The 15,257-nt window shown below is 36.7% G+C and overlaps 2 protein-coding genes across 6 annotated transcripts; one reads left to right on the top strand and one right to left on the bottom strand.

Moving 5' to 3' along the window:
* LOC103997876 (ethylene-responsive transcription factor ERF003) lies at nt 1-755 on the top strand. Its single transcript, XM_009419208.3, has 2 exons — nt 1-137; nt 231-755. The coding sequence occupies exons 1-2, from the start codon at nt 58-60 to the stop codon at nt 592-594; spliced, it is 444 nt and encodes a 147-aa protein (XP_009417483.3). The 5' UTR covers nt 1-57; the 3' UTR covers nt 595-755.
* Nucleotides 756-1,220: 465 nt separating this feature from the next.
* Nucleotides 1,221-14,097, bottom strand: LOC135650062 (uncharacterized). 5 transcript variants are annotated; one of them, XM_065169162.1, is made up of 11 exons: nt 13,576-14,097; nt 12,285-12,334; nt 11,935-12,050; nt 9,837-10,179; nt 7,743-7,925; nt 6,192-6,701; nt 5,930-6,032; nt 5,783-5,840; nt 3,696-3,814; nt 1,962-2,037; nt 1,221-1,873 (listed from the first exon to the last, which is right to left on the bottom strand). In XM_065169162.1, the coding sequence occupies exons 1-11, from the start codon at nt 13,850-13,852 to the stop codon at nt 1,492-1,494; spliced, it is 2,217 nt and encodes a 738-aa protein (XP_065025234.1). In that variant the 5' UTR covers nt 13,853-14,097; the 3' UTR covers nt 1,221-1,491. The 5 variants fall into 5 exon arrangements, with proteins under 5 accessions (XP_065025234.1, XP_065025231.1, XP_065025232.1 ...); XM_065169159.1 differs by having other exon boundaries at nt 6,159-6,701; nt 11,935-12,101; nt 13,576-14,067; XM_065169160.1 differs by having other exon boundaries at nt 11,935-12,101; nt 13,576-14,067.
* Nucleotides 14,098-15,257: the final 1,160 nt, after the last annotated feature.

Genomic DNA, 15,257 nt, shown 5'->3' with positions numbered 1-15,257 from the left:
TCTCTCTCTCTCTCTCTCACGCACACGCACACACGCAGCTGCTCACATTGGACAGACATGCCAAGACTACAAAGATTCAGAGGGGTTAGGCAAAGGCACTGGGGCTCGTGGGTCTCCGAGATCAGGCACCCCGTTCTGTAACGTCTCCTACCTTCTCACAGTGTTGTTGTGTTGTTGCGAACACCAGTAGCGCTCCTACATGTTTGTGCTAATGCTTGCTTCGACCACAGGAAGACCAGGATCTGGTTAGGCACCTTCGGCACCGCTGAGGACGCCGCGAGGGCCTACGACGAGGCGGCGCGGCTCATGTGCGGATCCAAGGCCCGCACCAACTTCCCCGTCGACCCCAACTGCTCGATCCCGGCGCCGGCCTTGTCCCCGGGCCTCATGGCGAAGCTGGAGAAGTGCTGCTCGGCGTCCCGGGAGGAGGGCAAGAGAGTTGAGGTGGTCGCGCCGGTCGGAAGGGAGGAGGAGGCGGAGGTCACGCGCGTGGATGATGAGTACATAGAGGAGATGATCGAGGAGCTCATATACAATGGTTCTCTGGAGATATCGACTTCTTCTTCTTCTTCTTCTTCATCTTCTTATCTGTGACTGTAGCTGGGTCATTTCAGCCGGCAGTCCGTCGTCACCTGTCACATACACATGAAAACGTGAGAGTCTGGGTTAGACCTAGTCATGTAAAGGGTTCCAGTCCCCTTCGGTAATAATACTATCTGCTGTGTGCCATGCACCAAAAGCATGAGTTCTTGATCTGAGATGCCTCGAGATGGTTGACTGAGCCGACTCGGCCTGGGAATCAAGTAGGTCAAAGATGATCTAAGATGCCTCGATGCCGAGGCCTCAACAACCTACTTGGTTGACCCCTCAGTTTATTCTCCTGACAACATCTATCGATGTTTTTTTTTTTTCTCTTGCTGGCTGGCTCAGAGAAAATTAAGATGCCACACCACATTACCTCCTATACAGTATACACTATACTAATATTTGATTTCTCTGTGATCTAATCAATTCATGCAGGTGAAAGGTTACCTGTCTCGAGTAACTTATGATCCAGTCTTTTGGTACCTATGTTGCCTCTCTTATGCATCAACTTGCATTCATGCATAGAAAGCACAGAGCATTGAGTTGTTGGGCATAGACGCTGGAGAACCACGTCTGTCCAAGAACATACTGAACGAACCGAAGCTTAGACAACTGCAAGAGGACAGCACGAGAGATGACCAAGACCACTATTCAGTATGATAATTAAGCTGCCGAAAGAGTAACAAACCAAGATGTTTCATGTGATTTGTGGGTGTTGAAGGCGATCGACCATAAAATATTACAGACGCAAAGATGAGATCCGACGACAGATCTAACTCTTGACTTAAGCTGATGAAAGTGGAAATGAGATGACAGCACATTACGTGGATACAGGCACCTACCCTGGGAATGGATGCCAAACAACTTGTTGTTTTGGTGTGACAAAGCATCCGACGACAGGGCCCGCTATTGCGGGTTGTCACTTGAACCATGTCCACGCCCCCGACCCCGACCCCGACCCCGACCCCGCCTCCGCCCCCACCCTCGCCCTCGCCCTCGCCCTCGCCCTCGCCCTCTTCCTCTTCCTCCCTTTACTGTTGTATGGCTGCTAGGTTCAGGCTCACGTTCAATTAGGACTCTCTCGACTGATCTCATCCTCGTACCGTTTTCAGATTTGCCTATGATACTGTCCATATCATGAGCAGCCTCCTTGTTGATAGCAGCTTCACTTGGAAGCTCACAGGTTTCTTCAGAATTGCCTGTTGTCTCCTCCCCATTGCTAAGGTGGATACAACTTTGAACTTCCTCACAAAAGGACTGTGAGGCGGGATTTAACTCGGCAGATCCGCTGAATAAAAAAAAAGCTGTTATACTGATGTGAATCGAGTAAAACAGCAGGATCACCATGAAAATAAGATATTTTCATCTGCAGTTACCCATTGGTTGAGAATTCATTCGTCAATCCTTTTGCCTCATGTTCTGAATAAATATCTCCATCCTGCGGCTTTGTAACTGCAAAGTATAAGATATTCAATGCATGTAAACATATATTCCTATTGATACAAATGCTAAACCACAATCACATGTTATGCTCAAAAAATTCATACATAAACCCACAAAAATAGGCACATCAAAATAACAAGAAGCAAGCATCTTTAACACAATTTAGTTCAGCAGATTCCCCTGCCAAGCACTAGTTATAAACGCACAAATCACTAAAGCACTAACAACACTGATAGTCAAAACCGTATTGTTCCAAAGAATTTGCTATCGTGAACTGATTCTTTACAAAGTGTTTGTTTCCCACACCTTGGATCATAGACTTTCAAGTCTAATGTATGGGTGACAATTCCTCACATGAACCGGACAGCCCACAAAATATCATAAACTGGGTCTAGGTGAGATCATCTGTCATTTGATCATGTTAGAATTACCTGATGTCAATGCAAAACTATCTTGGATGAGTTCAGGGTTGTCTCCTGAATCAGTGGGTCAGTAAGATTAAAAAGATACGACACAATCTCCTTCAGACACTTTAATGTAGCTACAGTTAAGTCAGTCATAATTTATTAAATTAATCCAAAAATATCATCAAAAAGTAGTATGACTTAGTTTACTTCTCTCTGCACTTTCCAGTGGTCCCACACGTCAACCACTGAAACACTGATGTCCCTGCGGTGAATTGGTACTTCAATTATGTCATCATCAAACCTTGAAAGTTATCTGATGTTTCCTGACTTGGAAAATAGGTATTAGAAACATTTGGTTGATTCTTTTTCATAATATTCTAATTCTTTAGTTTTTTTTATTGTTTTGAACCCAAACCCAAAACCAAAACTGAAATAAAAAGCTGGGCATGGATTGAGATATCTTAACCCAATTATGGATGGATCAGTTCTGGGAGGATACTTTGGTCAACTACACATAAACCCAACTTGAACCTGATTCAATCTACCAGATTGCCACAATTAGTCTGGTGTAAACACCATCAACTAAAGGTTTCAATGAATCCCAATCAGCCCATTACCCAATTAAATTGCCTTCCAATTTTTTAAAGGATGGAGCCTTAGAATAAGTTAACATATCTGGTATATGGACCCCTAATAATATATCTAATAGCTAGTCAGATTAAGATTTAAATCTAGATCGAGCCACATGTGAGGCCTAACAATAGAATACATCAACAGAAATATTTATGTGCAAGAATATATTAATATTATGTTTGTTTTATGATAATTTAGTGGCAAATGGTGCAATATAAGCTAAAGAAGAGTCATTCACAATTTAGATGGTATTTCAAGTCTAATATATCAAGTAAGTCTCCCAACACGTACAAGTTAGAAAAGGCCAAATATTAACTTTAGAACCCAATATCCAAGATAATATCTAGATAGATAATGGATGCACCCAGTTATCAAAATTGGCGTCGAGTTCCATTTTAGGTACTTTGAACCCCTATGTTTCAGACATTATTCTGGAGTTCATCCAACCCAAAAACCAACTATTATCTAATGAATTAACATGAGCTCAGCAAGACAAACCGTATCAGATAGAAATAATGAGCAATACAGCTAAACCTGGCAGATAAATAAGCAAAGCATTATGTTCTACTGAGCAACAAAATAATTAAGAGCCTGAAACTAACAACAAAAGAGTTGAGAATGTGAAACCTGAATCTAGATTCAATTCTTCAGTGTTGTTGGCCTCCAGAATGCCAGAAACTGTAGGAATTGTGTTTGTGATGCAAGTTTGAACATTATTGTCAAGATTGGCGATATCATCAGCATAACTGGGTTCAAGAGTAGAGAAACTAATATTAGTTAGTGCTTGTTAAAAATTACATTAAGTAAAAGGTCATATCACGAAGAAAACCCTTCAGATTTCACAAAAAATCATACAGGTACAAAAATTCTCCAAGAGTCAAAAGGCAAGACAACAAATAAAAGAAGCCTCAAAATAAGTTCCGTGTTCAGAAATTGAATTTATTTTAACATTATTAACCCCAGTCATGCTTTTCGTCATGTCCTTTAAAGATGATTTTCTGAATGAATGAAGCACAAACTTTCAAGGAGAGAGGAAAAACAGAGGCTTGCACATCCTAAAATTACAGGTCTACATTAATGTACTTCACCTATAAAGCTTTAGGATCCATCAATGTCTTATGCACCTAGATCCTCCAAGTACTAATTTCATTGACAAAAGCAAGTATAGTATCTCCCAAGAGAGACAATTAGCATTGGTAATGCGAGGAGAGATAGAGGAGACATAAGAAGACTTCATTAGAAACTATGAAAAGAGATTTAAATGCTTCCTAAGTAACTAAAGATATTGCCTTGTACAGAGCTGAATCACTTGTAAAAATCCATATAACCAAATAGTCAGGACATTATGGCTTGTTATTGTTTTTGTCATTTCTGTATGATAGGGTGATATTTAAATCCTTGGACAGAAGATCAATTAGACGTAGAGGTATGAATCATAATGTGAATGCTTTTGCATAGAAGACCAGAATTTACAATCATCATATTGAGTTTATGATACTCCCACTACATCTGCAAGAATTGAACACATCTTCCAAAAGGTGATCCGAAGAATTCACTGAATAATGTAAATAAGCTGAGAATTCAAGTTTGCAGTCAAATAATTGTAAGAGCACAACAATCCATCTATTGACACCATTGCTCTGCACTCATAACATGGCAGTCTATTAGTAATCTTAGAGCTATTAGTGAGGACCAACGTATTGCCTTAAATTGCATCATCATTGACATCAATTTGCCAGAAAGAATTAATTATTTCAGGTCTAAACTCAATCAAAATGAAGCTAATTCTACAGTTATCATAGGTCTGAGTCTTCTGACCATATCTTGACAGAGGGGGGGTCACAACCAATGAAGGGAAAAAAATGAACTCAATAACCACAAGGCACCAACTAATTAAAATCTGCGACATTCAGAAAACTAAGACCCACAACAAAGGTTAGAAAAAGCTATAAATTATGGATCAATAGACATAAAGTCAGAATATGTTAAAGACTTATATAACAATAGAAATTTTGAATTTAAAAATGTAGTGTAAAGTATCCAAATGATGTGCAAAAGAACCTCATTCTCACATATGGAATCTACTAACCTCAAAGATGATAAGCTGTTGATGCAAAATTCTCTCATCATCCATGATGATATATCTGTCTTAATTAGTTGCCAAACAGAGTCATAGTTGTATTCTTATTCAGATTTAAATTAATAGGTTTATTAAGTGATTTCAGTCCATCTGTTGAGTTTAATATGAGTTACATTAGAGTCAGTTTAAGGCCTTGTTTATCTATCAGTTTTCATTAAAGTTTTGAATCGCACTCGGACTCCTCTGGACAAGCAGTTTGAACTGGTTAATATGGCAGGGTATTGATTGGTTATATCTTTCCTTTTCTGTATTTAATAAAAGTTATGGTAGTAGGCAACCCCACAATGGCAAGAGGCTTGCACATCGGGCTGCCTTTTCTATGGCTGCGAACCATACCTCTTCATGTCTCTCTCTCTCTCTCTCTCTCCTCTTCCCTGCTTTCACTCAATTTCTTTTTTTTCCCTTTCTCTTATTTCCCTTTCTTCTCTATGTTTCTGCTACTCTACAATATAGTAAAAGGACAATAAATCAAACAAATTAAGCATGCCCTACGATAGGCACCTACTATTTTGATAACAAAGGAAAATAATACTAAAGGCATAGACTAGAAACATCCATGCATGAAATGACTAACCCCAATGTTGTGGAATTGATGCCCTCTTGTACCTCTACTTTTTCAGGCATCAGGGCTCCTGAATTATACAAAATTCTAGGTCAACAAATCATTTTTTAACTCATGGTAGCAATGGAAATTCAATCTCAACTTCCAATGAGAACTTACCACCATACTCCATTGGTGTGGAAGCTGAAATAAGAGATTCACGAGCAACGTCACTGTCAACAATGTCTTCTAGCTCTTTGGTCTGCGAAGCCTCTATGACATCCTGATGAGACAAGGTTTTTCAAACAGATGATCACAAGTATTCTATTAATATATGAGAGAAGTGACTCAATACTAACAATGGAATAAGAAACAGAAAAATCCAGAGTTTAGAGAAAAGCACAATCACCTTAGTAGAATAAGCAATGCAAACGCTGATTACCTTATCTTCATTGAAAGCAAAAGGTAAACTTGGTTCACCCTCTATCTTGGTTTCACTGCGATCTGAAGGACTGATAGTTGGACATGCAGTTTCCTTGGTTGATTCTACAGCTTCAACTGCCTCTTCAGGCTCTGAAGCTATGATCACGGAAGGGGAATTGTCTGTTGATGTTTGATGGCTTGATTTGACAGTTTTTCCATCGGGTAATTGGGGAGCATCCTCTGAACATTGATATTCAACAAGCAAATCCACAGATGACTTAGCAGGAGCACTGGAAATTTCCGCAGCTTGAAACGTACACGAAAAATTTTTCGCTCCTAAAACATCTCGACTTCCCGCATCTACTGCTGATGTGAACTTTGAAGTTTCATTTTGATATATATTTTTCAGCAAATCAATATGTCTGGGCCCTTGACTCTCCAGCATCTTTTCTGTCAGTTTCAGACGGACTCTACGGTTGTCATTCGGACTTCCCCACAATCTGGTAGAGCAATACTTCCTCTTAAAATCCTTCACATAGGCATCATTAGATTGTAGAAAAAGAAAAAAATAAGCATCAGAAAGGAACACAGAAGTACATTTTAACATGTATACTAGGAGAAAAGAGCAGCACATCATTAACAGAATTTTAAAATAAAAGTCAAGTGAATCAACCAGTTGTGCTCTATAAATCGTGTGCACATTCTGACTAATAAATGAGTTGGTAACGTTAAAACTTAAAAGTGATCAATTTTTTAAAATCTTCTGTTTCATATGTTCTCTTCAAAAGCAAGGAAAAGACCAAAAGAAAACTGTCTGTCATCCTTTGTATGCTAAATCATAAAGCACTAGCTGGACCATTGTCAATATTATTGAAACAAACAAAGAAAAATTTAAATGATGCCACATATTACGAAAATTTTTAAAAATAAAAAGGCAGCATAAACAATATCATTTGGAGAATCATTTTGTTGCTTGGCCTTCAGTCAATAAGTTCACTGACATCACAAGACTAAAGAATTCCATGATATAAAAGAAAAGTCAAGGGCAAGTATATCATATCCTCTAAGTCTTGTTTATACATCTGCATTAATATGACACAAATCAAAATCATGACAGTTATGCTCCCCACTAAGTTAGACTAAAGGAGCTGGCAAATGGAAACCCAAAGGAAACACGATTCTTAAAGAGGTGCTTCCAATTGAAGCTGAAAAAAGAAGCACAGATTTCTTCGATGCAAGTTTAGGTAGATTTCCAGCAAGTTTAAAACAAATATGAACAAATGACTCGGCTCATGTCAGCCGTAGCATCCAATGTTATGAGTTCCATTTTGAATTTTAAATTTTTGACTGAATAATTATAGTGAACTAACACCAACCGGTTACATCAAAATTCTGACCAAGTTAATTTGATAAAGGAAAAAATAGCTTACTAACTTTTCACAGAATCAGTCAATTTAATCTTGTTTGCATAACAAAAAACTAAATATTTATGCAATATACAGAACAAAAACTTTCACCAACATATCATTACTTTCATTTTTTCTATAATTATTTGTCCCATAACAAGTACCTTGAATGGGGGCAAAGAATGGCTGGCTGTTGTGTGGGGGATGTCATCCGGGCCAAAATCAACCTTGCTAGGAACTGGCATCTTGAGGCCACTACTAACAGAACATGGAGATTGCCAAAAAGGAAGGGATCTCATGTACATTTTAGCCAAATCCACTGGCGAGACAACTTTATCATGGACATCCTGTAGAATGCATCAATAAACTGAATCTTTAAATTTCTAAAGAACATCAATTCAGAATGGATTACAAAACCTATTTTAGACAGATGCAATCAGATTAGTCAAAACACTTTCTCTAAAGGTGGCATTTCTTTTTCGTCATAAACATGCCTAAACAGATGTCCCTTATTCATATTGTAATTCCACATCAAAGATCCCCTAACTGCACTGCATGATACACAGGAGTATTACACGTAGGTGCATACCTTTACATGCAGGTCTGTGTCAGTGCATGTTTGTCAGTGGTGTTCTCATGCCAAGCAGGGAGGCAGAAAACTGATTCATTTGCCCTTGACATGCTTGCCACATGATCAAGCATGTTAGGCTGTGGTCAGTACAATATATTAAACTGTGCCAACTATTTCCGGCATAGCCGGTGGTCACAGATACCTTAATCACTGCAAAGCCTTTATAAATGGTCAAACCAGGAAAAGTCAGAAATAAGTTCCATCAAGCGAATGAAAAGTAAGAAAATGTCTAGGCAAAGGGGGGGGAAAAGGAAATATCTTAAAGAGGTGAAACATAAGCCCAAAAAATAATCTAACACGCCAAAAGATACATACGCTTTGAAGAAGAAATTTTACATTTTGTTTTCATTAAAAATATCAAGGCAAAGCTAAAAGTCACTCCATGTCACATTAACGAGGAATTTCAAATTTCAACACATAATAGAACTAAAAAGTGCATTTGCATATATGTATGAATTGAGCACATATTCACCAAAATAATTAATCCTTCCATCACTAACACAGCAATATGATAAGGTAGGATCACCAAATTTCAGAAACAGAAAATAAAAAATTCATGTAACAGGACTAGCTGTTATGAAAGGAAATTCCACATGGACCATCTATAGTTGTTGCCACATGAAAATAATGTACTTGGCAAAGTGCTGCCACATTATCTTTAGAAAAGAGTTTGACCCATGGTACTGCTGACACTTCGAATGAACATATATTGCATGACTTGTTCAAATATAATTGCTAAAATAATCTCCAGCAAACTAACAGCATACTCGTTGCCAACCCAGACAGTACAGAGCTTAAGGTTCATATCAATGACCCACAATGAACCTAAAAAATGCATAGCTAACCAAAAAAAGTCAAATTATCTTCACTGTATCTCTTGCAATTTCTGAAGAGGTAATTCCACATTTTCATCCTCTATCACCCTTCTTTGTACCTTTTTCTCTCTCATAACAGCAAGCAAGATGCTATCTCCTTAAGGTTGCAAACCTACATCTGCTACTTCTTCTATCTGAATTGTCTCAAAGTGCTCACATGTGGAAAATTTCTTTCCCTTCGTACCACATCACATTGTTGTGCTGCATCAAAGAGTACTAGAGAGGATCCTTCATCCATCAGAGATAATGGCCATCCAACATCCTATTTCAATGGTGGAAATGATGCATTGATATCATTGCAAGCTTGCTTACAGTTGTCAAAGTTGCAACTGTCAGCTACACCAAAGAATGGGAAACCATGACCAAATATGTAACCATATTTGTTCAGAAAAGACATACAAATCAAAGATACAACGGATGCATATTCAAAATGGATATAAGGCATACATGTATGGAATATGCATAAATCCTTATGTTACTAGAATACAAGGAAAAGATGTCAAATCTATCGATGCTGTTTCTAAAATATAAATATTTAACAGCAAGACAATAATATAAGAATCGGTGTGAGAAAAGAATGTATTTTAGAAAACTAATCAAATGACATATGCTTAAGATAGCGCAATGATATGAAATTGAAACAATATTTTCATAAAATGGGTAATAATTAGAGCAAAGAATGAGGACACAAGCTGAAATAATATCCAAACAAAGACAATCAAGTGAGAAGAAAGTTCAAAGTAGGTCCTTACATAAGGAAGCATATCAGTGTCTGAAGTGCAAGGTCCACACACAGGATCAACTTTGGTGCTTGGTAACAGTTTTTTATCATCTAACCATTTCTTGGCCTCCATAACTGCTGCACTGTGGATATCAGGTGTGCACTTTCTAAAAGCGGGAGTCCTAGGGGAAAGAGAACTCAGAACAGGAGAGCAATGAAATGATTCAGGTAATTCCATATACTGCTTCAAAGATCGCCAATCTCCCAAAGAGTCCATGTCTTTGCTGCCTCTTTCAGCACCTTCCTGAACAAGTTCTGACGGGGATTCGATAACTTGCGATTTTATCAACTTTGTCAGTCTGTCGCATTCATACCTAGAAGCAAAATAGCAAAGTTTTACTCAAAACATTATAGCTTCAATAAATTCTAGATAATAGAGAACGTATTTGGTGTATCTGTTCTGTGCTCTTTCTGTAAAAATCATCCAAAACAGGTTAGACAATTCAGACCAATCTTACCAATCACCCGCACCAAAATTCAAATGTTTACCTGGGTACCCACATGTGTTTGGTTACATGGACAATTTGATGGCAAATTATACCCAGAAAAAAATCTTCTTCCATGTTTGGTAGAAAAGATTTCTTGAAAATGCTGGTTTCTGGTTCCCATTTTTCTTTGAAAATCTAAAGAAAAACTTTAATAATTCATTTCTTTCCATTTGTTTGGTTAAATTTCCTAAAAAAAGACTAAGATTTAAGATTTCCTGCAACTTAGAGCACAACAGAAAAGGAAACCATCTTCCTTTTTCCACACCAATTCATGTTTGCTTTTCATCAAAAATTTAAAAAAGAAACCTTTTCCATCATGTTTCTTGGAAAAGAAAACTATGTAGTACCACAAAAGAATACTCACTACTATAATATCATGTGATAGAGCATACAAGTGATTGAAACTTCACATAGTAATCACATCACCAATATTTCAAACTCAAATTTTATTTTTTCTAATTATAAGATTGTTCAGAATTTGAAAAGTCAGACTTAGAACTTTTTGCCGAACCTGCTACCATAATCCACATAGTCCAATCCAACAGACCTGATCCTATTGTAATTATTCTTGTAATTATTTCTGAATAGATAGAAAATAAGGTGAATGATCAGGATGATAACAAAGATAAACCATAACATCCAATAATATCACTTTATAGAGCATACAAGACATTATGTTATTTCACAAAGCAATCACACAAAATTTTCAAAATAATAATTAAATGTTCTAGAATAATTAGTTTCAGTATCAATTTTTTTATTTTTTCAATTATAAAATAAGAATATTTGAAAACTTCGAAGATAATAAGTGAAATATTTTGTCAAAAAGTGTGTCGATAAGATGAGAATATTAATATGAATGTGTGTAGCTACTATGAAAGATAGAAAAGGAAATGTTTTCATTTATGAACAATATAGTTTTGATAGAGAATAAAATGACAAAGAATCATTTATAATGGTATCTTTGACATGTGCCAAGAGCTATATAAATGTTGTAGTTAGGAGATGCAAAACATAATATTGGTAGTATGAGTAGAGGAAGAAGTAGACCTAAGAAGATTTTGCTAGAATATATATATATATATATATATATATATATAAAGATTTAAATGTTCTTAATTTAACTACAAATATTGTTTTTTACATAGCTCAATGGCAGTGACATATTGTATAGTGGACTCTAAATAGTTGGGATATTATTGCTTCATGTTGTTTTGTCAAAATTGTATCCTAAAATCCACATCGTCGAAGCCAACCAAACTGATGTGATCCTAATTATTTTTCTAGTCATTTCTGATTAGAAAAAAATAAGGTGAACAATCAGACTGTGCAGGAATTACTCAGAATTACATAGCAACTAAACTGTCCTATTTACTAATATAATGATAACATTTCATCATTTGTCACATTATAAACCATTCCATGTATTATATACAAAGGGAAAGTGCTATATGGTGCATACAGAGGAAATATATGCACACATGCAAAAGTGAAAAGACAAAACTCTTGTCAGAAAGGAGGGTGCCAAGAAAAACAGACAACCCTAGAACAAAGAGGACAATGAGAAATGAAGTTAACTACCTCGAGAAAGTCTCCTGCCTAAGCAACTTCTCAATGGCAAGTTTGGTTTTACTTGTTCCGACAACTGCACAAGATCCTTCCGTGTAGTCAGTAATCAACTCTGGTTTCTTCAGGTCCTGATCATATAGAAACCCATATTCTTCATTCATTTCCAAGAATGTTAGACTCTGATTTAGAAAAGGGAAAAAAACACAACCTAGGCTTTGTTAAGCTGACATCAAAAGCAAGCAAGTTTTTGCAAAACAAGCAAGGCCATATGCTCTGAAATGCTTACTTCTCATGGCCAACATAAACTGATACACCAAGGCCACATATAGCCAAGAAAAAGGAAAAACATAACAACTAATTACTTGATTCAATCCATGAAGTTCTTTAGGCATATCAATATCCTCCGGTTCATCTGAAAAAGTTAATAAAAATCATCAGATAAGCTGCATGTAAGAATTAAAATTATGAGAACAAACAAAAGTTCATCCTGGACCAAGTAAACAAACATATCCAATATTCACTGCAAAGCGAGAACATGCCAGCCATGTTTCTCTTGGCATATAATGACAAGGGTGGATACCAGCAAGAAAAATAAAAGAAAAAAAATCCTGAGGAATGGCCACTGTGATCACTCCAGTGATGTTTTTACTCTTTATCAAGAAAGCTATGAGCATGTACGACATAAATTGCCCCAGAAATCTCCAATGCTCCATTCTTAGAATGATGAGGAAGTGTGATCACAACAGCACATCTTCTAATTGTTGGATTATATATATACTGCCAAACCGTGATAGCACAATTAAAAGAATGGAAATGCAACACAAACATGCAAAATATAACATCTGTGTGCTACATGCAACTCTTGGAACAAACCTCTTAGGATTGTGTTATAAAAAGATGTTACACTCTGGAAATTTACAGTATATTCTATTCTATTCTGTTGCATATTTCCGGTTTCTGGTAAAGTTTGTGGCCACAAAAAGATAAAAGGCATCATTTTAGTCACTATTGCTAAGGTTTCAATGGCCTTCATAATAACTTTTAATCTACTACCAATGAAGGAAAGATAAGTTCACATAAAACGAAAACGGGAGGCATGTAAGCGTGAGTAGTACATCTACTGCATGGAAAAAGAAATAGTTAAAGGAGATAGTTTCTAAGTGAATAATATAGAAGAAAGTAGTGTGCTTCACAAACAAAGAGTTTCCAAACGAACATAATGTAACCACAACTATCTCAGCTTATTCATTAATGACAAATTCTAAAACAAAAACTCTCTTCTTGAGACAATTTCCTGTCACTGTTCCAGTAAACCCAGACCGATTTCAATGCCAACGAAAATAGGAGTCGTTTTTAAGCAAAGTATGATTGCATAGAAATGTATGGTTGCACTAGAACAGGACTACAACATGGTTTAATATATTCTATCACATAGATATCCCACAGCACATACCATGCTACAAACTTCCAATAAGTGTACAATTTAACCTTAATTCGTCAAAAAAGAGAAACCCAATACAAGAACCCTAAAATTCAGTTCACCGATACAAAGAGAACACAAAAAAGAAAACTAACTGCAAGCACCAAGAAGTTCAACACCCCACAACTAATCGAGAACAATGCAACCCTAACAGAGAAAATGAAACGACTCACTGAATCGTGGACTGCAGTCTTCGTACGAGGAGTGATCTGAAGAAGAGGAGGAGGAGGGTGAGCTGCCATCGGAGCGAAACACGGAGGAGATGAACTTGCCAGCGCCAGAGATGAGGCCGAGGAGCCACCTCGGGCTGCCCGTGGAAGCGGGGGGAGGAGGAGGGGGAGGGCGCGCGTAGGGGGCGGACCGCGGGGGTGATCGTCGACGGACGCGGAGGATCTTCCCGCCAGACCCCCGCTCCTCCGCCTGGCGACCAGCTCTAAAGAGAGAGGCCATTGCGGAATGAGGGCAAGGGGAAGAACGGCGAGTGGAGAGGAAAGAGTCGGGCTCCTCGATTGACGTAGAGAAGGGGGGGTTGCTGTGGAGAGGGAAGGAGGAGAAGCCGTGGTTTGACTACCAACAGAGATTTCGTCGCCGGGCAGATAGCCAAGAAAGGATCGAGGGCTGCGTTGGAAGTCGGCGCGGGTCGCGTGCAGCAAGACACGGACCGGCGGTCTTTTAAGACGTCGACCATGACGGCGCCTCCACAACCGCTGACGTCACGACTTAAGCTACGCATTACTCCCCGCCGTTAAGAGAAGTCGCAATTTAACATTTCATGTGATCTTTAATTAATTTTTAAGCAAATATTTTTTGAAAAAAAAAATTATGACAAAAAAATGATTTTTTTTTTGGTATCGAGCTTTGTTTCTCACCATAATACTTTCAAAAAGGATCACTCTATATTTGTTTCCACTTCGATGTTTCAAGGAGTTTATGAATTATATTATTTGATTCAAGAGATGATAGATATAAATTTGAATAATTATATTATTTTTTATGAAATCTTATAGCTAACATGAGATGATAAAATTGATTTGATTATTTGTATCATGTATATTATTTCGTTTCATTTCGAGATCTGGATTATTGTTACTTGCACTTTAAATAATTATACAACGATGTTTTAATTATTTTTTATTTTAAATGGATGTATAAAATATATATATATATATATATATATATATATTAATCATGTTATGCATATAATATGGTTGTCTAAGATGTTTTAGATGTGTTTTTGTCTTAGGTTAATGTGCACAAAAAATATTATACTCATGTTGGACACGTGAGATTATTTTTTATTTTGGGGTCCTAATTTGATGTCTTGTAAAATAAAGGATGTTTCAGTTGTGTTGAGTTTCATAAATGTTTTTTTATATTAGACAGATGAGTTATATCCAAAGAAAAATGTTCTAATCAACTAAGATCAATAATGCATATTTTTTATAAATTATGTGTTAATTTGATAATGTTGGTTGCTTTCAATATTTTTTTTATTTTTTTAATAGAATATTTAATGTTATATAAATAGATTCATCAAAAGGAGCTAAAAAAAAACCTTTTTATTTTTTTATTTAAGAGAGACATGAGCTCAACTTGCTCGAGTCGACCTAATTGGGTATGAGATTTGGCTAGCTCGATCGAATCGATTGACTTTGAAGATTTTTTTTAACTTTAATATATCGTAACTAGTTTATTAAGTATATAAGAATGCTTTTTTTTTCTTTGATTCTACCATTCATATGGTTTTATATTACTAGGCAAGGATGAAAGATAAACAAAAATAATTTTATTAAATTATTATAAATTTAACAATCTGAAAAATTAGGATTCTATATAAGACATGTGATTTTATATA

Source organism: Musa acuminata, chromosome BXJ3-9, assembly GCF_036884655.1.
Source record: "Musa acuminata AAA Group cultivar baxijiao chromosome BXJ3-9, Cavendish_Baxijiao_AAA, whole genome shotgun sequence".
NCBI classification, from domain to species: domain Eukaryota; kingdom Viridiplantae; phylum Streptophyta; class Magnoliopsida; order Zingiberales; family Musaceae; genus Musa; species Musa acuminata.
The sequence above is the reverse complement of the archived record's forward strand: the minus strand, read 5'-3'. Positions and strand labels throughout refer to the sequence as shown.